At 37.3% G+C, this 24,771-nt stretch overlaps 1 protein-coding gene across 11 annotated transcripts in view; it reads right to left on the bottom strand.

The window, feature by feature from the left end:
- Window positions 1-24,771, bottom strand: part of adgrb2 (adhesion G protein-coupled receptor B2) — a 771,897-nt gene that overhangs the window by 595,155 nt on the left and 151,971 nt on the right. For 3 of the 11 annotated variants that reach the window (XM_061982431.1, XM_061982436.1, XM_061982434.2), the window contains exon 1: window positions 1,424-1,745. The exons of 1 other annotated variant lie outside the window; for it this stretch is intronic. In XM_061982431.1, the coding sequence (XP_061838415.1) occupies window positions 1,424-1,546 (123 nt within the window). In that variant the 5' untranslated portion in view covers window positions 1,547-1,745. Of the gene's footprint in view, window positions 1-1,423; window positions 1,748-24,771 lie in introns of those variants that run through there. 7 more of the 11 variants (XM_061982435.1, XM_061982437.2, XM_061982433.1 and 4 more) reach the window with 4 other exon arrangements.

The raw sequence follows: 24,771 nt of genomic DNA, 5'->3' as shown, positions 1-24,771 counted from the left end.
CTGTTATGTGCTGTTATACAGTATATGCCTTGAGCTCTTATTTTGAAGGCGCTAAGAGCGTAACTGATGTCACGTTGCGGAGGTTTTTGAAAGAACGTAAATAAAGTGGTCCTCGTGTAAACTGGAGCCTCCGTGTTTGTTATTTCCCTCCACCCCCCACCTCCCGAAATCGGAGGTCTCAAGGTTGGCAAGTATGTAGTAGAGCCTATAGTGATAGTGTTAGTTTCCTATTTTATCCTACAGCAAGAACAGAAGGGATTTTGAAAATAAGATAAACGGGTCCAAAACGGACCCGAGCCAGATGAGCCAGGGTTTTTATGAGTACGTTGCTGGTTAGGTTTTGATCATGGATGCGGAGCGGATCCAGCTCGGAGCCACGGCGGGTCCGCGACACGCTTCGGTGGCGGATCCGTTCCTGAGAGCAAGTGGTCGCCGATACGGGTCCGTTTCGCGGAAAGCGCAATACCTTTTTGCTGTGTGGGAACATCGCTTCTTTGAAAATAAAATACACATATTCTTGTGTAGAATTCAACCAAATAAAACATTATCGTTAATTACACAAGATGGCATCATTATTAAACATTTTAACAACTTTTGTCCCTAGAATGGCGGTCAGCAACCTGCGGCTCTTTAGCGCCGCCCTAGTGGCTCCCTGGAGCTTTTTCAAACACGTATGAAAACGGAAAAAGACAGGGTAAAAATCTATTTTTGTTTTAATATTGTTTCACATATCTAATCCACGTCCACAGCTTTTCACTCGGCCCGCTGAACATCACCCGAATAGGCTTGATAAAACCATTCAAAACCGGGGTTGCTCATGAATGCAGTAATCCCGCCACCCGGCAGGGGGCGACAGCGAAGCGTTTGTGTCACAATGAAGCAACAGCAGGGTGAGTAGAAGAAGATGGCACTATGAACCCAGAAAAAAATCTTTAAAAAATCACAAAAATCGGACTGTACAACGACAAAAAGACTAAGTATGAATGTATTTTAATTGATAACTTTGTGATGTTTTTTGTATTCGTGGTCATGTTGTTTTGGGGTTGTTTTAACTCTGGCGATCAAATCGCGTTTAATACATGTCGTCCTGAATTAGACCAGTAGAGGGTGACAAAGCCACACCTTAATTTGTAATGAGCCACAGCTGTGCAGATTTGGTGTCAATGTTTCATTTCTATCGTTTTATTGTGTCAATGTATTAACACTGAACCTATTTTATTGATGTAAAATTATTATTATAGACATTATGTCATATACACAATGGACGTTGTATTTTTTGTAATGCTTGTAAATATTTTGGCGTCTTTCCTATAACAGTAATTCTCAAACTTTCTCCACAAGTACCACCTCAGAAAACACATAATGACCAACATTAAAATACAGAAGCATAGGAAAAAAAAAAAAAAAAAAGATATCTACTTACAAATGTCTGACCACGTCGGGTAATGGAGCTTATACCTGGGACTTCCGGTCCGGGACACCTTGTCCGTGGCTTAAAGGATCCGACAAGAAACAAGGACTTGAGCACTTGGTCGGTGCAGAACATTCATAGTTTGTTGTCCGATCGTAAAATGTCCGATTTTGGCGATTTATTTTGATATTTTTCAGTGTTTGAATGAAAAGTCTACTTCTACTTAATTGTGACACACATGCCTCGTTGTTGCCCCCTGCAGGGTGGCGGGAGTACTGCATACATGATCAACCCTAGTTTTAATGGTTTCATCAAGCCTGTTTGGATGATCCATCCATCCATCCATCTATTTTCTACCGCTTGTCCAATAGTCCTGGCCTATAGCCCAACGTGTTTACCTTTTGGAAATGACTTTTAGATGGAAGCCGATACAGTCTGATACTTGGGTTTTTGCTGATATTGGACCGGTAACAATATGTCATGTCAGCAATTCAACTTCAAATGTGAAACTAAATATGTCAAGCTTTTATTTCTTACAATTTTGATGATCATGGTTTACACTTTAAAAAAAAAAAAAAAAAAAAAGGATAGAGAGTAATGATTTGACGGTGGAACAATTGAAGTTGGTTGAAAAATGTGGAAGGAATAGTCGACAGCAAAAAGGGTGAAAAAAATTCTGGGAATTTTTGTAAACTTGGAAATATAATAGTTTGAATTTCCAGGATGAGTGGAATATGTTAAAGGTGGAATGGTTTGAATCGGTTGGAAAATGTGGAAATGGTGGAAGTTTGAAAAATGGCCAATGTATTTTGAAAGGCAACATTTTCCAGAAAACCTGGAATTCTGGGAAATCTGGAAATTTGAAAAAAATAATTGTTGAAGGTGAGCATACAATTTCTGAACAGGCTAAATATTTTGGAGTTGGAATGTGAGAGTTTTCAATGGGAATGTCATGGAAATTTAGGAATTTTCGTGAAAAAGCGGGATTTTTTTTTGAAAATGCTAAAAAAAAAGTGAATGTTCTGGATGACTTTAAATGGTTGGTGTTGGATTTGTTTTCAAAACGGTCGAGAAATGTTGAAGTAGTAACATTTTTAATTAAGAAACGGTATTACAGAATTCCTGGAATTTGGTTAAAACTGGGAATTTTTCAAGTTAAAAAAAAAAGCAACTAAGTTTTTTGTCCTGACTAAGAGGAATGTTTTGATGGTGGAACGGTTGAAATGCGTTGAAAAAAGGGTGGTAATAAGGCTTTGGAAAAGCAGGAATTCTGGCAAATCCTGGAATTTTGGGTTGAAAAATGCCGAAATGAGTAATTTCACTAAAACAATACAATAGTTTGAATGTCCAGGATGAGTGGAATATGTTAAAGGTGGAATGGTTTGAATCGGTTGGAAAATGTGGAAAATGTGGAAGTTTGAAAAATGGTCAATTAATTTTGAATGGGAACATTTTCCAGAAAACCTGGAATTCTGGGAAATCTGGAAATTTGAAAAAAATAATTGTTGAAGGTGAGCACACAATTTCTGAACAGGCTAAATATTTTGAAGTTGGAACAGTTTGAATCGGATAAAAAATGTGGGAGTTTTCAATGGGAATGTCATGGAAATTTGGCATTTTTTTTGAAAATGCTAAAAAAAATGTGAATGTTCTGCATGGCAAACTACTAGGGTTGTCCCGATACCAATATTTTGGTACCGGTACTTTTCGATACTTTTCTAAATAAAAGGAGACCACAAAAAAATAGCATTATTGGCTTTATTTTAACAAAAAATCTTAGGGTACATTAAACATATGTTTATTATTGCAAGTTTGTCCTTAAATAAAATAGTGAACATACTAGACAACTTGTCTTTTAGTAGTAAGTAAACAAACAAAGGCTCCTAATTAGTCTGCTGACGTATGCAGTAACATATTGTGTCATTTATCTACTATCTACTATTTTTTTCTTTTAACATGTTCTATCTACAATTCTGTTAAAATGTAATAATCACTTATTCTTTTGTTTTTTGATAATTTACATTCATTTTGGGATGATACCGCAAATTTCGGTATCGATCCGATACCAAGTAGTTACTGGTCATATTCAAAGTCCTCATGTGTCCAGGGACATATTTACTGAGTTTATAAACATAATATGGATTGAACAAAAAGGGGAAAAATATTGTGACGATAAAAAATATCGATGTAATCATAGTAGTATCGACTATATACGCTATGGTACCTGGTATCACTACAGTAGATGTCAGGTGTAGATCCACCCATGGCATTTGTTTACATTCAGGAGCGTTATCTTTAGCTATTGTATCCTCCCACAGTGTGTAGTGAAACACTTTTAGCTATTCCTCGTCCTGCAGTGATAATGATACTTGTAAGAAACTGACTTTATTCGTCGCCATGGAGGCGAGGATTAGTGATTTAGAAGTAGCTAAAACACTGCGGACTGCCGCTAAATAGCTAGCCATGTCTTAAAGCACCTCTTCCTGAGGGTGTTTCAGTGTTATAACTTCACCTTTATCTTTAGTTTTTAAGCCAAAATGCTTCCGTTCTCCCTTTTCTGTCTACACACTGTGTCTGCTTGTAAGTACTCCGTGTGTGTGCGCTGCAGAACATGCTCCTCTGCTAATAAAAGCAGCAATGTCATGACGTGACGACGTGCCTGTAATTAAAATAAATACATTGTTAACCGGTACTTTTCAAACCGAGTATAGTACCGTTTTTGATTCATTAGTACCTCGATACTATACTAGTACCGGTATATATAATATTCTTTTTTTGCAATAATTTTTGCTTTTCTGTTCAAATAAAACCAATAGTTTTTTCGGTACCCTTTATTTGGAAAAGTATCGAAACACATTTTGGTACCGGTACCAAAATCTTAGTCTGGGGTCAACAACCCTTATCTTTTAAAAAAAAATTAATTTAATTTTTTTTATTAATCAATCCAACAAAACAATACACAAAAATACCATAATATTGCAATTCAAATTTCAAAACCAAACCCGACCCAGCAACACACAGAACAGCAATAAACAGAGCAATTGAGAGGAGACACAAACATGACACAAAACAATCTAAAAGTAGTGAAACAAAAATGATTAAAGCTGCAAGCAGCGTTGGTCGGGCCCGCATATTTGGCTGGTGCTAGTCCTAAGTGTCCCAATACTTCTGTCAAATTTTAGGCCAAAGTGTCCCCATTCTTTTGTCAAGTTTTAGTCCTAAGTGTCCCAATACTTTTGTCCAGTATAAGTGTCCCAATACTTTTGTCCAGTGATAGTCCTAATTGTCCCAATACTTTTGTCCAGTATAAGTGTCCCAATACTTTTGTCCAGTGTTAGTCCTTAGTGTCCCAATACTTTTGTCCAGTGTTAGTCGTAAGTGTCCCAATACTTTTGTCCAGTGGAAGTGTCCCAATACTTGTGTCCAGTGGTAGTCCTAAGTGTCCCAATACTTTTGTCAAGTTTAGGCGTAAGTGTCCCAATACTTTTGTCCAGTGTAAGCGTCCCAATACTTTTGTCCAGTGGTAGTCCTAAGTGTCCCAATACTTTTGTCCAGTATAAGTGTCCCAATACTTTTGTCCAGTGTTAGTCCTTAGTGTCCCAATACTTTTGTCCAGTGTTAGTCGTAAGTGTCCCAATACTTTTGTCCAGTGGAAGTGTCCCAATACTTGTGTCCAGTGGTAAAAGTAGTGAAACAAAAATGATTAAAGCTGCAAGCAGCGTTGGTCGGGCCCGCATATTTGGCTGGTGCTAGTCCTAAGTGTCCCAATACTTCTGTCAAATTTTAGGCCAAAGTGTCCCCATTCTTTTGTCAAGTTTTAGTCCTAAGTGTCCCAATACTTTTGTCCAGTATAAGTGTCCCAATACTTTTGTCCAGTGATAGTCCTAATTGTCCCAATACTTTTGTCCAGTATAAGTGTCCCAATACTTTTGTCCAGTGTTAGTCCTTAGTGTCCCAATACTTTTGTCCAGTGTTAGTCGTAAGTGTCCCAATACTTTTGTCCAGTGGAAGTGTCCCAATACTTGTGTCCAGTGGTAGTCCTAAGTGTCCCAATACTTTTGTCAAGTTTAGGCGTAAGTGTCCCAATACTTTTGTCCAGTGTAAGCGTCCCAATACTTTTGTCCAGTGGTAGTCCTAAGTGTCCCAATACTTTTGTCAAGTTTTAGTCCCAAGTGTCCCAATACTTTTGTCCAGTTTTAGTCCTAAGTGTCCCAATACAGTTGTCCAGTGTTAGTCCTAAGTGTCCCAATACAGTTGTCCAGTTTTAGTTGTAAGTGTCCCAATACTTTTTTCAATTTTAGTCCTAAGTGTCCCAATACTTTTGTCCAGATTAAATCCTAGGTTAGGTTTTTTTATTAGATCGCAATTTTTGCCAGTCTTGATGTGTGCGTTCAGTTTGGTGAGTTTTGAAGCATGTTAAGGGGGTCAAATTACAGCTCAAAGAGGCAAAAGTGACTGTTTTTAGTACATTTTTGTCTTGAAGGGGGAATTGCCAACTTCCTGTTGACTTTTGCCGGAGGATGTACTATTATGAAATCTAGGTCTAAGTCAGACCTACCGTTGGGATTCCTTTTACAATGGGCCGTACGGGCCCTTATTATTATCAACAATAGTATCAATATTAGTAACAATTTCAACATAGCAGTGATTAAAAATCCCTCATTGACATTATCATTAAACATTTATTACAAAAAAAAAAAAAAGAACAATAGTGTCACAGTGGCTTGACAACACACTGTGTCCAATATTTTCACAAAGATAAAATAAGTCATATTTTTGGTTCATTTAATAGTTAAAACAAATTTAAATAATGGATCCCATATTCCAATATATTCATTATTATCATTATTACCTAAACTAAATGCAGTTTTTTCTTCTGATATCATCTCCATAGCTTGTGTGTACTAGTCAGAATGTGTTGGAACAGGGGTGTCAAACTCAAATACAGAGTGAGCCAAAATTTAAAACTGTACAAATTAACCTTTTTGATAGGGACCCAAACAAGTTTTGCATTAAATATTGAACAAGCAAGGCTTATATAACTTTATAGTGACATGCAAAATCGAGTTTCAAATAATAATAATAATAATAAAAAAATATCAATGGCATATCAAATACAATTTAAATAAAAATGGAATGCCTCTTTTCTATTTGCAGCCTTCTGAGGTAAATGTCAACATTAACTTTTTCCACAGGCTAATACGTTTGGAAATAAAATAATGAATAAAACAACCATTCAGGACTTTAAACTGCTCAGTTTGCAACACACTGATCTAATCTGATGTGCCCAAGCCATCTTTTCTTGGATGCTAGTTCAATAATGTCGGGGCTCAGGCTTTGAGCTGAGGCAACCTTCATTATCCAACGAAGGTGTTCATCAGCCATTATATCTCGTATTCCACAGTGCTTTACAGGCACTGCTTTTAACGTCCTCTACGAGCTGACGTCACGTCCGCTTTTCATCCCTTCTAACAACGTGCCCGCCCAGTCACATGATATGAGCGGCTCCTGTACGCACACACACGTAAATGCAAAGCATACTTCATCAACAGCGATACAGTTTACACTGAGAGTGACTGTATAAGCAACTTTAACATTGTTAGAAATATACGCCACACTGTGGACCCACACCAAACAAGAATGACAAACACTCTTTGGGAGAACATCCGCACAGTAACACAACATAAACACAACAGAACAAATACCCAGAAGCCTTTGCAGCACTAACTCTTCCGGGACGCTACAATATACACCCCCGCTACCTCCAAATTTGATATCACCTCATGGGCCAGAGTTTGACACCCATGTGTTGGACGATCAACATCTATCCATTTTTTTTAAATATTACAACCATTATCTTGACTTGCATGTTACGAGCTTGTATCATTTATTATTTTCACCTTGTAAGTCTAATGAACCTTTTTTTTTTGGTCTTTCACCTGTACTGGACTCATTGTTGGAGACCTGTGTGAAGTCCACATGACAGTCCGTGGCCAACCATGCAGAGGTAAGAAGCCAACACGCATTTTTACGGATGGAAAGAAGTCCAAAGTGTTAAGCAAATTGTTTTAGGGACAATGGAGGATGAATATTCATACGTGCAAGAACAGGCCCTAAAGTGCGGTCTTCGGCTCCTCTCTGGCCCACTTCACAGCACTTTACCGCGGGCGCCATGAATATTCATCAGCTCCCATGTCTTCCACCTTGACATTGATGTTGTCACCGTATCCAAATCTCCATCTTCATTCTTTAATGCACCCCGGTGACGATGTGACTCATCGGCTTTGGGGTCTTTCTCGTGCAAGCCGCCGCTGCACTAAATGACGCCGCAAAGACGACGGTCTGCGTTGACTTTGGGGTGTGACGTTTTCAAGACGGAACTACAAAAGCCAAAACCGGTGAAATTGGCACGTTGTGTAATTCGTAAATAAAATCAGAATACAATTATTTGCAAATCCTTTTCAACTTATATTCTATTGAATAGACTGCAAAGACAAGATATTTAATGTAATCAACACATTGCAAAAAAGTTGTCACAGGGGCATTTTTACCACTGTGTTACATGGCCTTTCCTTTTAACAACACTCAGTAAACGTTTGGGAACTGAGGAGACATATTTTTTAAGCTTCTCAGGTGGAATTATTTCCCATTCTTGCTTGATGTACAGCTTAAGTTGTTCAACAGTCTTCGGTGTGGTATTTTAGGCTTCATAATGCGCCACACATTTTCAATGGGAGACAGGTCGGACTACAAGCAGGCCAGTCTAGTACCCGCACTATTTTACTATGAAGCCCATCAATCCATCCATTTTCTACCGCTTATTCCCTTTGGGGTCGCGGGGGGCGCTGGAGCCTATCTCAGCCACGTTGATGTAACACGTGGCTTGGCATTGTCTTGCTGAAATAAGCAGGGGCGTCCATGGTAACGTTGCTTGGATGGTGTCACACCGCGGTGAGGGAAGTCTTGTCTTGGTTTTTTCTGTCTTGTGATTTACATGTTTTATTTTGAAAAGCAACTCCTCTTGTTTCAGATCACGGGTCCTTCCTCTTGTGTCACCAGTCTGACGTCATTCCTGACCCTTGATTGTTTCCACCTGTTTCCCATTACCCTCATGTTCTATATAAGCCCATGCCTCCCCTTGTTCTGTGCCAGATTGTCTCGAGGGTCCGTGCCTGTCTTGCGTTCCATGTTCATGTTCATGTCCATGCCTTGCCTTGTCCCACGTCTATGTCCTTGTTTCCAGAATATCCCACCCTGTAATTTTGAATTAACTTTTTCTCCTCCCTCAGAGTGACTTTTGTTATTCAGCCTTTTTTCTACCGCAGTGGTGAGTTATAATTTTTCCCTAATGATTTTTCCTCAAAGTTTTTGAGTGATTTTTTGTTTACATTTATTAGAGTAGTAAGTTTTATAGTCTTTATTTTCTTCCTCCTGTTGGAGCGTTTTTTGTTAAAGTTTTTGATAACAGATACGGTGCTAATTATAATTGTCCTTACTTTTGTATTTCCTCCTTTTGGAGTGATTTTCGGTTTTTCCCTTTTGGAACATTTTTTCGATATCTAGTGTTGTGATTTCATAGTATTTGAATTTACTCTGCTCTGGAGGCTTAAAGAGTTTTTCAAAATAAAGCTTTATTTAGATTCACATCTCTGCATCTGAGTCCCTTCCTTCGTCCAAGCCTGACAGATGGCAACATATGTTGCTCCAAAACCTGTATGTACCTTTCAGCATTAATGGTGCCTTCACAGATGTGTAAGTTACCCATGTCTTGGGCACTAATACATCCCCATACCATCACACATGCTGGCTTTTCAACTTTGCGCCTATAACAATCCGGATGGTTCTTTTCCTCTTTGGTCCGGAGGACACGACGTCCACAGTTTCCAAAAACAATTTAAAAATGTGGACTCGTCAGACCACAGAACACTTTACCACTTTGTATCAGTCCATCTTAGATGAGCTCAGGCCCAGCGAAGCCGACGGCGTTTCTGGGTGTTGTTGATAAAAGGTTTTCGCCTTGCAGAGGAGAGTTTTAACTTGCACTTACAGATGTAGCGACCAACTGTAGTTACTGTCAGTGGTTTTCTGAAGTGTTCCTGAGCCCATGTGGTGATATCCTTTACACACTGATGTCGCTTTTTGATGCAGTACCGCCTGAGGGAATCGAAGGTCACGGGCTTAGCTTCTTACGTGCAGTGATTTCTCCAGATTCTCTGAACCCTTTGATGATATTACGGACCGTAGATGGTGAAATCCCTAAATTCCTTGCAATAGCTGGTTGAGAAAGGTTTTTCTTAAACTGTTCAACAATTTGCTCACGCATTTGTTGACAAAGTGGTGACCCTCGCCCCATCCTTGTTTGTGAATGACTGAGCATTTCATGGAATCTACTTTTATACCCAATCATGGCACCCACCTGTTCCCAATTTGCCTGTTCACCTGTGGGATGTTCCAAATAAGTGTTTGATGAGCATTCCTCAACTTTATCAGTATTTATTGCCACCTTTCCCAACTTCTTTGTCACGTGTTGCTGGCATCAAATTATAAAGTTAATGATTATTTGCAAAAAAAAAAAAAAAAGTTTGAATATGGGTTGAAAATGATTTGCAAATCATTGTATTCCATTTATATTTACATCTAACACAATTTCACAACTCATATGGAAACGGGGTTTGTATTTGTTCATGAAAATCGACCGATTAATCACCACATTCACAGTTATTTTAATTCATAGCAGGCCTCAAGAGTGACAGTCAGTCAGCTCCCTTCACAACAATTTGACTCTAATTTTGTCTCTCAGTCCGTCCCTCCTTTGTTGGAAGTAAATTTGTATTTCATTATGTTCAGATCTTCCCACCATAAAGCAATTACCTCCCCCAAAAAACTCATTTAGCCCAGTCAAGATTAAGAGTCAGTGTGCCATTTTGACGGCTTTTCCTCAGCGCGGCAACATCACGGAGCTTGTCACTCCCTCTTCTTCTTATTAGTGTTATTAATATTTCCACAAATGGCAGCCGGGCTGAGAGGACGTCGTGCTGGGAAGAAAACAGCAGCGCTAAGTCCCTCATTCAAAGCAAAGGCCATTTTGTCTTGAGGCTATGCGGCACACACAACTGCACTGTCCAAATATCCGCATCAACTTGATGCTTTGCGGAAATCAGAGCTTCTTTGTGAGAGCATGGAAACGAGGTGACGCTAATATGTTGGGTTACCAATGGATCATTCACGTTGAACCCATTAAAGGCCTACTGAAACCCACTACTACACACCAGAAGACTCAACATTTGGAAACTGAAAGACTTACAAAAAGCACACAAGGTTGGCCTTATCTCCTATTTTAGTCAAGTCATTTACAAAAGGTAAACATGGTAAGGGGGGGCTCAGTTTGAGACCAGGAAAAACCTGAAGCAAAGCACATATACAGGTAAAAGCCAGTAAATTAGAATATTTGGAACAACTTGATTTATTTCAGTAATTGCATTCAAAAGGTGTAACTTGTACATTATATTTATTCATTGCACACAGACTGATGCATTCAAATGTTTATTTCATTTAATTTTGATGATTTGAAGTGGCAACAAATGAAAATCCAAAATTCCGTGTGTCACAAAATTAGATTATTACTTAAGGCTAATACAAAAAAGGGATTTTTAGAAATGTTGGCCAACTGAAAAGTATGAAAATGAAAAATATGAGCATGTACAATACTCAATACTTGGTTGGAGCTCCTTTTGCCTCAATTACTGCGTTAATGCGGCGTGGCATGGAGTCGATGAGTTTCTGGCACTGCTCAGGTGTTATGAGAGCCCAGGTTGCTCTGATAGTGGCCTTCAACTCTTCTGCGTTTTTGGGTCTGGCATTCTGCATCTTCCTTTTCACAATACCCCACAGATTTTCTATGGGGCTAAGGTCAGGGGAGTTGGCGGGCCAATTTAGAACAGAAACACCATGGTCCGTAAACCAGGCACGGGTAGATTTTGCGCTGTGTGCAGGCGCCAAGTCCTGTTGGAACTTGAAATCTCCATCTCCATAGAGCAGGTCAGCAGCAGGAAGCATGAAGTGCTCTAAAACTTGCTGGTAGACGGCTGCGTTGACCCTGGATCTCAGGAAACAGAGTGGACCGACACCAGCTGGACTGCTGCTGAGTGGTCCAAAGTCATGTTTTCTGACGAAAGCAAATTTTGCATTTCCTTTGGAAATCGAGGTCCCAGAGTCTGGAGGAAGACAGGAGAGGCACAGGATCCACGTTGCCTGAAGTCTAGTGTAAAGTTTCCACCATCAGTGATGGTTTGGGGAGCCATGTCATCTGCTGGTGTCGGTCCACTCTGTTTCCTGAGATCCAGGGTCAACGCATATTTTTCATTTTCATACTTTTCAGTTGGCCAACATTTCTAAAAATCCCTTTTTTGTATTAGCCTTAAGTAATATTCTAATTTTGTGACACACGGAATTTTGGATTTTCATTTGTTGCCACTTCAAATCATCAAAATTAAATGAAATAAACATTTGAATGCATCAGTCTGTGTGCAATGAATAAATATAATGTACAAGTTACACCTTTTGAATGCAATTACTGAAATAAATCAAGTTTTTCAAAATATTCTAATTTACTGGCTTTTACCTGTACATATTAGTACACACAGTATGGGGTACTTACTCCAAATATATTAAGAACTAAGGACATCCTTAACCCTAACATGGTCAACTATAGACTACTTGCAGCTACACAACAGCTAAGCAAACAAGCTTGACATACGTCATAATCATTGAGCAATAAAACGGCACATTTGTCAATATAAACATGTATCAAATAATTTTAGTTGTATATTAGTGACACATACAGAGTGTCCAAAGCAGAGGCGTATTGGAAAGTATCCAGTAACAAACGTGTCCGCATCATTCATGATTAATCATGATTAATCCAACATTCAAAATTCAAAAATATAAGCCCTAAAAATGATAAACCCTCTTAAGAACAGCTTGCCGGGTGTAAAACCTCCTCTTGGCTACTGACGTATGATTTATACGCACACTGCAACCTAAAAAAAATATATATAAAAAAATAATAAAAACTGATTCCTAAAAATTGGAATTATTAATTAATTTAGAATGATTACGAAAAAAAAACCCTGCAATGTTTCTTTAATTCAACAATATTGCCGTGCAAAACAGCACATTTGTGAATACAAACAAGTATCAATTGGTTCCATTACTTGCACATACAAAGTCTCCAAGGCACCCTAACATGGTCGACTATAGACTACTAGCAGCTACACAACAGCTAAGCACACAATTGCACAGAAGCTAGACATTCGTCATAATCATTGAGCAACAAAACGGCACATTTGTCAATATAAACATGCATCAAATAATTGTAGTTAAACATACAGAGTGTCCAAGGCGTTTTAGAAAGTATCCAGTAACAAACGTGTCCGCATCAATCATATTACTGCATCATTGATGAATATTTTGTGGCCACTCGGTGTCACTACTCCTCTTTAACTTCATAAAACCCAGCATAAGTCCATTCCAGACTGTTTATATAAGATTAGTCTTGGTATCGTATTGGAAAACAAAGCTTGTGCTTATTTTTGCTGCGAAACAACGTGCTTTCGTTGCAAAAGTGCGATTTTGTGTGTGTTTTTTTTAGCAGGCCTTAATGTTGCAAAGGCAGACGCGTGTGTCAGGCTTAAACATATAGAGTGTACGAGGCGTATGAGAAAGTATCCAGTAACAAACGTGTCCGCATCATTCATATTACTGCGTCATGAACTTAACTTGATAAATATTTTGGGGCCACTACTCCTCTTTAACTTGACAAAAAACCCCAGCATAAGTCCATTCCAGACTGTTTATACAAACCCTGTTGCCATATGAGTTGGGAAATTGTGTTAGATGTAAATATAAACGGAATACAATGATTTGCAAATAATTTTCAACCCATATTCAGTTGAATATGCTACAAAGACAACATATTTGATGTTCAAACTGATAAACATTTTTGCAAATAATCATTAACTTTAGAATTTGATGCCAGCAACACGTGACAAAGAAGTTGGGAAAGGTGGCAATAAATACTGATAAAGTTGAGGAATGCTCATCAAACACTTATTTGGAACATTCCACAGGTGAACAGGCAAATTGGGAACAGGTGGGTGCCATGATGGGGTATAAAAGTAGAATCCATGAAATGCTCAGTCATTCACAAACAAGGATGGGTGAGGGTCACCACTTTGTCAACAAATACGTGAGCAAATTGTTGAACAGTTTAAGAAAAACCTTTCTCAACCAGCTACTGCAAGGAATTTAGGTATTTCACCATCTACGGTCCGTAATATCATCAAAGGGTTCAGCGAATCTGGAGAAATCACTGCACGTAAGCAGCTAAGCCCGTGACCTTCGATCCCTCAGGCTGTACTGCATCAACAAGCGACATCAGTGTGTAAAGGATATCACCACTTGGGCTCAGGAACACTTCAGAAATCCACTGTCAGTAACTACAGTTGGTCGCTACATCTGTAAGTGCGAGTTAAAACTCTCCTATGCAAGGCGAAAACCGTTTATCAACAACACCCAGAAACGCCGTCGGCTTCGCTGGGCCTGAGCTCATCTAAGATGGACTGATACAAAGTGGAAAAGTATTCTGTGGTCTGACGAGTCCATATTTAAAATTGTTTTTGGAAACTGTGGACGTCGTGTCCTCCGGACCAAAGAGGAAAAGAACCATCCGGATTGTTATAGGCGCAAAGTTGAAAAGCCAGCATCTGTGATGGTATGGGGGTGTATTAGTGCCCAAGACATGAGTAACTTACACATCTGTGAGGGCACCATTAATGCTGAAAGGTACATACAGGTTTTGGAGCAACATATGTTGCCATCCAAGCAACGTTACCATGGACGCCCCTGCTTATTTCAGCAAGACAATGCCAAGCCACGTGTTACATCAACGTGGCTTCATAGTAAAAGAGTGTGGGTACTAGACTGGCCTGCCTGTAGTCCAGACCATTGAAAATGTGTGGCGCATTATGAAGCCTAAAATACCACAACGGAGACCCCCGGACTGTTGAACAACTTAAGCTGTACATCAAGCAAGAATGGGAAAGAATTCCACCTGAGAAGCTTCAAAAATGTGTCTCCTCAGTTCCCAAACGTTTACTGAGTGTTGTTAAAAGGAAAGGCCATGTAACACAGTGGTGAACATGCCCTTTCCCAACTACTTTGGCACGTGTTGCAGCCATGAAATTCTAAGTTAATTATTATTTGCAACAAAAAAAAAAAAAAAAAAAAAGTTTATGAGTTTGAACATCAAATATGTTGTCTTTGTGGTGCATTCAATTGAATATGGCTTGAAAATGATTTGCAAATCATTGTATTCTGTTTATATTTACATCTAACACAATTTCCCAACTCATATGGAAACGGGGTTTGTATAAGATTAGTCGTGGTATCGTATTAGAAAACAAAGCTTGTGCTTATTTTTGCTGCGAAACAACGTGCTTTCGCTGCATATTTAGTGTGTTTTTAGCAGACCTTAATGTTGCAAAGGCAGACGCGTGTGTCAGGCTTAAACATACAGAGTGTCCGAGGCGCATTAGAAAGTATCCAGTAACAAACGTGTCCGCATCATTCATATTACTGCGTCATGAACTTAACTTGATGATTTTTTGTGGCCACTCGGTGTCACTACTCCTCTTTAACTTAACAAAAAAAAAACAGCATAAGTCCATTCCAGACTGTTTATATAAGATTAGTCTTGGTATCGTATTAGAAAACAAAGCTTGTGCTTATTTTTGCTGCTTATTTTGTGTGTTTTTTTAGCAGATCTTAATGTTGCAAAGGCAGAAGCGTGCGCCAGGCTTAAACAGGCTCGGGCGTCTTCACACCCTTGGCTTTGTCTTGTCGGGGGTGGGGGTGGTGCAACACTAAAAGGTCACCATATGTCGGGTGTTTGAACGGAATCAAACGTGACACGTGTGCACGCACTCATATTCCGTGGAGCTAAAAGCCATTGCGGCCGTCCCTTTCCTGCAGGCGTGCGCACACCCCGACACGTGAGGGCGGATTTTTTGCATGCATTCGAGTGGGGCTGTCCGCTAAAATGTTAAGAGTAGTCACAGCGCGGGATGAAGGGACGACCTGATCCTCCCGCTTTTACCACACGCACGCAGAGAAAGTGGATTAAAAAGCAGATTTTCCCTCATCTTATTCATTATACTCTGGCCCAAATACATAAATGCAGGAGCAGGATCCAGTTAAAAGACAATAAGAGGCGCTTGCCTGCCCACACTGGAGTGATGATGTAAGTCCGAAATATCTCAGGCTCCCTAAAACATCAACATGTAGTACTATTTCTCATGCAGACACTGAGGAGTATGTTTATGATCGATACTAACACACCACTTATTATTGATAACCAGGTCAAAGCCAATGGCATCCATCGAGAACAAACGAGGGCTGGGCCATACCAGGATTTTTGGTATCAGTCCGATACCAAGTGGACACGGTTGATCAATACTGATACCAATATTTTGCCTTGAAATGTCAATTATTAAATTGTTTTCAATTTAGTGGAGATTGACTATAACAACACAGGGAAAAATAGTTGATTCACATATTTTTAGTTTTAGTTTTTAAAGAAATATTTGCTGAAATATATATATATATATACATATATATATATACAAACCCCGTTTCCATATGAGTTGGGAAATTGTGTTAGATGTAAATATAAACGGAATACAATGATTTGCAAATCATTTTCAACCCATATTCAGTTGAATATGCTACAAAGACAACATATTTGATGTTCAAACTGATAAAAAAATTTTTTTTTTGCAAGTAATAAATGATAAATGTTAAATGATAAATGGGTTGTACTTGTATAGCGCTTTTCTACCTTCAAGGTACTCAAAGCGCTTTGACACTACTTCCACATTAACCCATTCACACACACATTCACACACTGATGGCGGGAGCTGCCATGCAAGGCGCTAACCAGCAGCCATCGGGAGCAAGGGTGAAGTGTCTTGCTCAGGACACAACGGACATGACGAGGTTGGTACTAGGTGGGGATTGAACCAGGGACCCTCGGGTTGCGCACGGCCACTCTCCCACTGCGCCACGCCGTCCGCCACGCCGTAATCATTAACTTTATAATTTGATGCCAGCAACACGTGACAAAGAAGTTGGGAAAGGTGGCAATAAATACTGATAAAGTTGAGGAATGCTCATCAAACACTTATTTGGAACATCCCACAAGTGAACAGGCTAATTGGGAACAGGTGGGTGCCATGATTGGGTATAAAAAAAGCTTCCCAAAAAATGCTCTGTCTTTCACAAGAAAGGATGGGGCGAGGTACACCCCTTTGTCCCTAACTGCGTGAGCAAATAGTCAAACAGTTTAAGAACAACGTTTCTCAAAGTGCAATTGCAAAAAATTTAGGGATTTCAACATCTACGGTCCATAATATCATCAAAAGGTTCAGAGAATCTGGAGAAATCACTCCACGTAAGCGGCATGGCCGGAAACCAACATTGAATGACCGTGACCTTCGATCCCTCAGACGGCACTGTATCAAAAACTGACATCAATCTCTAAAGGATATCACCACATGGGCTCAGGAACACTTCAGAAAACCACTGTCACTAAATACAGTTTGTCGCTACATCTGTAAGTGCAAGTTAAAGCTCTACTATGCAAAGCGAAAGCCATTTATCAACAACATCCAGAAACGCCGCCGGCTTCTTTGGGCCCGAGATCATCTAAGATGGACTCATGCAAAGTGGAAAAGTGTTCTGTGGTCTGACGAGTGCACATTTCAAATTGTTTTTGGAAATATTCGACATCGTGTCATCCGAATCAAAGGGGAAGCGAACCATCCAGACTGTTATCGACACAAAGTTGAAAAGCCAGCATGTGTGATGGTATGGGGGTGTATTAGTGCCCAAGACATGGGGTAACATACACATCTGTGAAGGCACCATTAATGCTGAAAGGTACATACAGGTTTTGGAACAACATATGCTGCCATCTAAGCGCCGTCTTTTTCATGGACGCCCCTGCTTATTTCAGCAAGACAATGCCAAGCCACATTCAGCACGTGTTACAACAGCGTGGCTTCGTTAAAAAAAGAGTACTTTCCTGGCCCGCCTGCCGTCCAGACCTGTCTACCATCGAAAATGTGTGGAGCATTATGAAGCATAAAATACGACAGCGGAGACCCCGGACTGTTGAACGACTGAAGTTCTACATAAAACAAGAATGGGAAAGAATTCCACTTTCAAAGCTTCAACAATTAGTTTACTCAGTTCCCAATCGTTTATTGAGTGTTGTTAAAAAAAAAAGGTGATGTAACACAGTGGTGAACATGCCCTTTCCCAACTACTTTGGCACGTGTTGCAGCCATGAAATTCTAAGTTAATTATTATTTTCAAAAAAAAAATAAAGTTTATGAGTTTGAACATCAAATATCTTGTCTTTGTAGTGCATTCAATTGAATATGGGTTGAAAAGGATTTGCAAATCATTGTATTCCGTTTATATTTACATCTAACACAATTTCCCAACTCATATGGAAACGGGGTTTATATATATATATATATATATATGTATATATATATATATATATATATATATATATATATATATATATATCCATCCATCCATCCATCCATTTTCTACCGCTTGTCCCTTTTGGGGTCAGCTGCATTCGGGCGGAAGGTGGGGTACACCCTGGACAAGTCGCCATCTCATCGCAGGGCCAACACTGATAGACAGACAACATTCACACTCACATTCACACACTAGGGCCAATTTAGTGTTGCCAATCAACCTATCCCCAGGTGCATGTCTTTGGAGGTGGGAGGAAGCCGGAGTACCCGGAGGGAACCCACACAGTCACGGGGAGAACATGCAAACTCCACACAGAAAGATCCTAAGCCCGGGATTGAACTCAGGACCTTCGTATTGTGAGGCACATGCACTAACCCCTGTTCCACCGTGCTGCCCCATTGTAAAAATACTATTGTTAAACAAAAAAAAAAAAGGAAAATGTGGAATAAAAGAGCAAAGAGGTGCAATAAAAGGAGAAGCAAGTTGAAATGATGGCGCTCAAACACAAATAAGACAAGCAGGCATTGTTTTCAGTTAAAAAAAATCCATATGTGTTAGTTTTTAAAATGAAAAACATCAAGACGGCCCCCACGTTCATTGACTTTCCACTTTTTAGGAGCCACCTGTGCTAAACCCTTGCAGCGATCACACTTGCACACACATCAGAGTGACATATGTCGTGTGACACACACCAGACATGTTCACACCACTTGCTAATCCTCGCTAAGACAGAACAGACATTTGCATCAAGTGTGACAGCAGCAGCAAATCCTTTTATTCTCAGCTTCGCAAAGACGCAATCACTGCTCGTCACTTTTTAGAATAAAGCACATTTTGATCATTGCTCGCATACGAAGTGAACTACACTTGTTAGACTAATAACACATGTGGATACATCCTTCGCAATAACCCGACCCACCATCAAGAATTTTAGGACGATCGGAACATGTGGAAGAAAGTAATGACTGTTATTATTTCCTCCCAGAAGGGGGTGACATTAATGTTAATATAAAGTTAAAGTACCAATGATTGTCACACACACACACACACACACACACACATGAGGTGTGGCGAAATTATTCTCTGCGTTTGACCCATCACCCTTGATCACCCCCTGGGAGGTGAGGGGAGCAGTGAGCAGCAGCGGTAGCCACGCCCGGGAATCAAGGTGTAGTCACGATCAAACCCCGACCTTAAAGCCTCGTATTGGTTTGGAAAGAGATCCGAGCATCTGAAGTGAACTAATAACAGTTTGAGGCCACCATAAATGGGTAGTTATAAAAAATAAAAATATAAAATAATAATGGGTATCAGTTCTATGATTAACTAACTAGGGGTGTAAAAAAATAAATAAATAAATAAATAAAAAGATTTTCGAATTAATTGCGATTATTAAAAAAAAAAAAAAAAAAAAAAAAATCAATAAATTCTAATTTACTTTTTATTTTTTGTTTGTTTTTGTTTTTTTAACCTGTCCTGTCCAGCCACTTATACAAATCATATAGTTGATGTAGATGAGCTATATCTGCTCGACACATTTACTTTAGAAAAGAGAAGTGTTGGAAACTTCTCAGCACCCAATGTTGTTAAAAAAAATTAAAATTTTGAATCGAGAATAGTTTTGATTCGAGAATCGATTCTGAATATTCGATTCTTGGGGGTCACGATACGATTCAGAATCGATTCTCGATTCAAAACGATTCTCGGTTCAAAATCAATACTTTTTAAAATAACATTGGGTACCAGTTCTATGATTAACTACCTAGGGGTGAAAAAAAAAAATAGATTTTCGAATTAATCGCGATTCATAATGAAATAAATCGACTTTGTTTTTTTAACCTGTCCTGTCCAGCCACTCATACAAATCATATAGTTGATGAAGATGATCTATATCTGCTCGACACATTTACTTTAGAGAAGAGAAATGTTGGATACTTCTCAGCACCCACCCAATGTTGTTTGAAAAAAAAAAAAAAAAGTATTGATTTTGAATCAAGAATCGATTCTGAATCTTTGATTCTTAGTCAATCGCGAATCTATTCTGAATAGATTCACGATTCAAAACAATTCTCGGTTCAAAATCAGTACTTTTTAAAATAACACTGGGTACCTGTTTCTATGATTAACAAACTAGGGGTGTGAAAAAAAAAAAGAGTCGATTTTCGAATTAATCGCGATTATTAAAAAAAAAATAATAATAATTTTTTTATTATTTTTGTTTGTTTTTGTTTTTTGAATCTGTCCTGTCCAGCCTTTCAGACAAATCATATTGTTGATGAAGATGATGTTGGAAACTTCTCGGCACCCAATGTTGTTAAAAAAAAGTAATGATTTTGAATCAAGAATCGATTCTGAATCTTCGATTCTTGGGGGTCACGATTCGATTCAGAATTGATTCTCGATTCAAAACGATTCTCGGTTCAAAATCGATATTTTTTTTTAATAACATTGGGTACCAGTTCTATGATTAACTAACTAGGGGTGTCAAAAAAACAATTGATTTTCGAATTAATCGCAATTCTTATTTGATGATCTATATCTGCTGTACACATTTACTTTAGAGAAGATAAATGTTGGATACCTCTCGGCACCCAATGATGTTAAAAAAAATAGTAATGATTTTGAATCGAGAATCAATTCCGAATCGAATCAAAACCCCCAAGAATGGAATTGAATGGGACTTGTGAGGCACTCAAAGATTCACAGTCCTAATAACTACATTCTTCAATAAAATACACAGCTGTGATACATTTGACTTAAAATAAAACGTTTTTAGTTTAATAAAGTTCTACCCAAACATTTAATAAAGTCAAATACAAATAAGGCAACAAGAGAAGTATCCAACATTTCTGTTTTTCTAAAGTAAATGTGTACAGCAGATATAGATCATCTACATCAACATTATAATTTGTCTAAATGGCTGGACAGGACAGGTTAAAAAATAAGTAAATAAATAAATAAATAAATAAATAAAAATAAAAATAAAAATAAAATCTTTTTTTTTTTTTAATTAAGAATTGTTACAAAAACGGATAGTGATTAATTCGACACCCCTAGTTAGTTAATCATAGAACTGGTACCCAATGTTATTTAAAAAAATATTGATTTTGAACCGAGAATCGTTTTGAATCGAGAATCAGGTCTGAATCTTTGATTCTTGGGTAACGATTCGATTCAAAACGATTTCCGGTTCAAAATCCATACTTTAAAAAAAAAATACATATATATATTTTTTTATTTTAAATGTTTTGTATTTTTCAAAATCCATACTTAATTGCAAATTTCTTAATTAATTAATTTATTTTTTTGTAAGCTGTCCTGTCTAGCCATTCAGACAAATCCCATTGTTGATGAAGATGATCTATACCTGCTGTACACATTTACTTTAGAAAAGAGAAATGTTGGATATTTCTCGGCACCCAATGTTGTTAAAAAAAGTATTGATTTTGAATCGAGAATCGTTTTGAATCGAGAATCGATTCTCAATCGAATTATGTAGCGCCCAACGATTCAAAGCTCTACTATTTATAGTCCTAACGGAGAGTGGAGTAGCAGAACATAATTAAAAAGCACTGGTCTAATTCATGTAATTATGGCCTGGGGATGGTGTAATAAAAACAACCCAGAGCTAAAGACAGTCATTTGTATCAGAAAAGGGGGCAACTTTCTTTCTTTATTTATTTTTAAGAGTGTCAATTTATTCGTGTATATTCCGGGAGAGTGAACACATCCCTACCATATCTCTGAATAGGGCACAGTTGTCTATTACAGTGTTTTGCAACCACTGTGCCGCGGCAATTTCACCTATTTGGGTTAAAAATATTTTTGACAAACCAGTTATTATAGTCTGCAAATGATGTGTTGTTGTTGAGTGTCGGTGCTGTCTAGAGCTCGGCAGAGTAACTGTGTAATACTCTTCCATATCAGTAGGTGGCAGCCGGTAGATAATTGCTTTGCAGATGTCGAAAACTGGGAGGCAGTGTGCAGGTAAAAATGTATCTAATGCTTAAACCAAAAATAAACAAAAGGCGAGTGCCGCTAAGAAAAAGGCATTGAAGCCTAGGGAAGGCTATGCAGAACCAAACTAAGACTGAACTGACTAAAAAGTCAACAAAAACAGAATGCTGGACGACAGCAAAGACTTACTGTGGAGCAAAGACGGCATCCACAAAGTACATCCGAACAATACATGACAATCAACAATGTCCCCACAAAGAAGGATAAAAACAACTGAAATATTCTTGATTGCTAAAACAAAGTAGATGCGGGAAATATCGCTTAAAGGAAGACATGAAACTGCTACAGGAAAATACCAAAAAAAGAGGAAAAGCCGCCAAAATAAGAGCACAAGACAAGAAGTAAAACACTACACACAGGAAAACAGCAAAAACTCCAAATAAGTCAGGGTGTGATGTGACAGGTGGTGACAGTACACCTACTTTGAGACAAGAACTATATTGATGCATGCTTGGTTATGGTTTAAAGTCATATCCAACAATTGCGACAACGACTTTTTACTGTCAAATGAATTTCATTTTTAATGATTTCTGCTGGTGGTGTGCTTTTGGATTTTTTCAACGCAAAAAATGTGCCTCGGCTCAAAAAAGGTTGAAAAATACTGGTCTACATAACATGTGATGGTGGTTCTTTGGTCAAAATGTTGCATAGATGATGTTTTACAGATCATCTTAAAGCCGCTTTCTGACAGTCGCTTCAGGATTCGCCGTTTTGGTCTTATTTACGTGGCTCACCTTCGACAGCGTCTTCTCCCCGTCATCTTTGATGTAGCAGTGTTGCGTGCAAGGACGGGAATGGAAGAAGTGTCAAAAGATGGAGCTAACTGTTTTAATGACATTCATACCTCAATCAATAATCATCCGCCGGAAATGTGTCACGTGAATAACCGTCCGACCGGAACTCTAATAACTAAAGTTCCTTGGGTGAATAATGTAAACTCACTACACCGGTATGTTTTAGCGCTTTCATGACGAGTTTACTGACAGATATAAGTAAGAACTTTACGCTACTTTATATTAAAAATGGCAACAGCGGAGGATGAATGTTCCATAACAAGAAGATAGAGAAAAAGAAGAAGCTTATCGACTATGGTGTCGGCACAGACTACAGTGGCGGAGACGCGCAATTTTTCAGGATTTATGCAGGTAAAATATAATTAAATAGATAACATTATAGTTATATTGTAGATCAAATATCATAAAATAGAGAATATTATAGTTTTATCCTGGATAAAATATAATTAAATAGATATTATAGTTTTATCGTAGGTAAAATATCATTAAATAGATAATGTTATAGTTTTATTGTAGGTAAAATATCATTAAATATATGATATTATAGTTTTATCCTAGATAAAATATCGTTAAATAGATAATATTATAGTTATATTGTAGGTAAAATATCATTAAATAGAGAATATTATAGTTTTATTGAAGGTCAAATATCATTAAATAAAGAATATTATAGTTTTATCCTAGATAAAATATAATTAAATAGATATTATAGTTTTATCATAGGTAAAATATCATTAAATAGATAATATTATAGTTTTATTGTAGGTAAAATATCATTACATAGAGAATATTATAGTTTTATTGTAGGTCAAATATCATTAAATAGAGAATATTATAGTTTTATTGTCAGTCAAATATCATTAAATAAAGAATATTGTAGTTTTATCCCAGATAAGATATAATTAAAAAGAAATTATAGTTTTATCGTAGGTAAAATATGACGGAATATATATTATAGTTTTATTGTAGGTAAAATATATTTAAATCGATAATATTATAGTTTTATTGTAGGTCAAATATCATTACATAAAGAATATTATCGTTTTATTGTAGGTCAAATATCATTAAATAAGGAATATTATAGTTTTTTTCCCAGACAAAATATAACTAAATAGATCTTATAGTTTTATCGTAGGTAAAATATGATTAAATAGATAATATTGTAGTTTTATTGTATGTAAAACATCATTAAATCGATAATATTATAGTTTTATTGTAGGTCAAATATAATTAAATAGAGAATATTATCGTTTTATTGTAGGTCAAATATAATTAAATAGAGAATATTATCGTTTTATTGTAGGTCAAATATCATTAAATAGAGAATATTATAGTTTTATTGTAGGTCAAATATCATTAAATAGAGAATATTATAGTTTTATCCTAGATAAAATATCATTAAATAGATATTATAGTTTTATCATAGGTAAAATATCATTAAATAGATAATATTATAGTTTCATTGTAGGTAAAATATCATTAAATAGAGAATATTATAATTTTATTGTAGGTCAAATATCATTACATAAAGAATATTATCGTTTTATGTAGGTCAAATATCATTAAATAGAGAATATTATATTTTATCCTAGATAAAATATAATTATTGTAGTTTTGTCGTTGGTAAAATATCATTAAATATATAATATTATAGTTTTATCCGAGATAAAATATCATTAAATAGAGAATATTATAGTTATATTGTAGGTAAAATATCATTAAATAGATAATATTATAGTTTTATTGTAGGTAAAATATCATTAAATAGAGAATATTATAGTGTTATGCTGGATAAAATATCATTAAATAGAGAATATTATAGTTTTATTGTAGGTCAAATGTCATTAAATAGAGAATATTAGAGTTTTATCCGAGATAAAATATAATTAAATAGATATTATAGTTTTATCATAGGTAAAATATAATTAAATAGATAAT

This window comes from Nerophis lumbriciformis, linkage group LG21 (genome assembly GCF_033978685.3).
Source record: "Nerophis lumbriciformis linkage group LG21, RoL_Nlum_v2.1, whole genome shotgun sequence".
Lineage (NCBI taxonomy): Eukaryota > Metazoa > Chordata > Actinopteri > Syngnathiformes > Syngnathidae > Nerophis > Nerophis lumbriciformis.
Note: the sequence above shows the minus strand (reverse complement) of the source record. Positions and strands in the feature narration are given on the sequence as shown.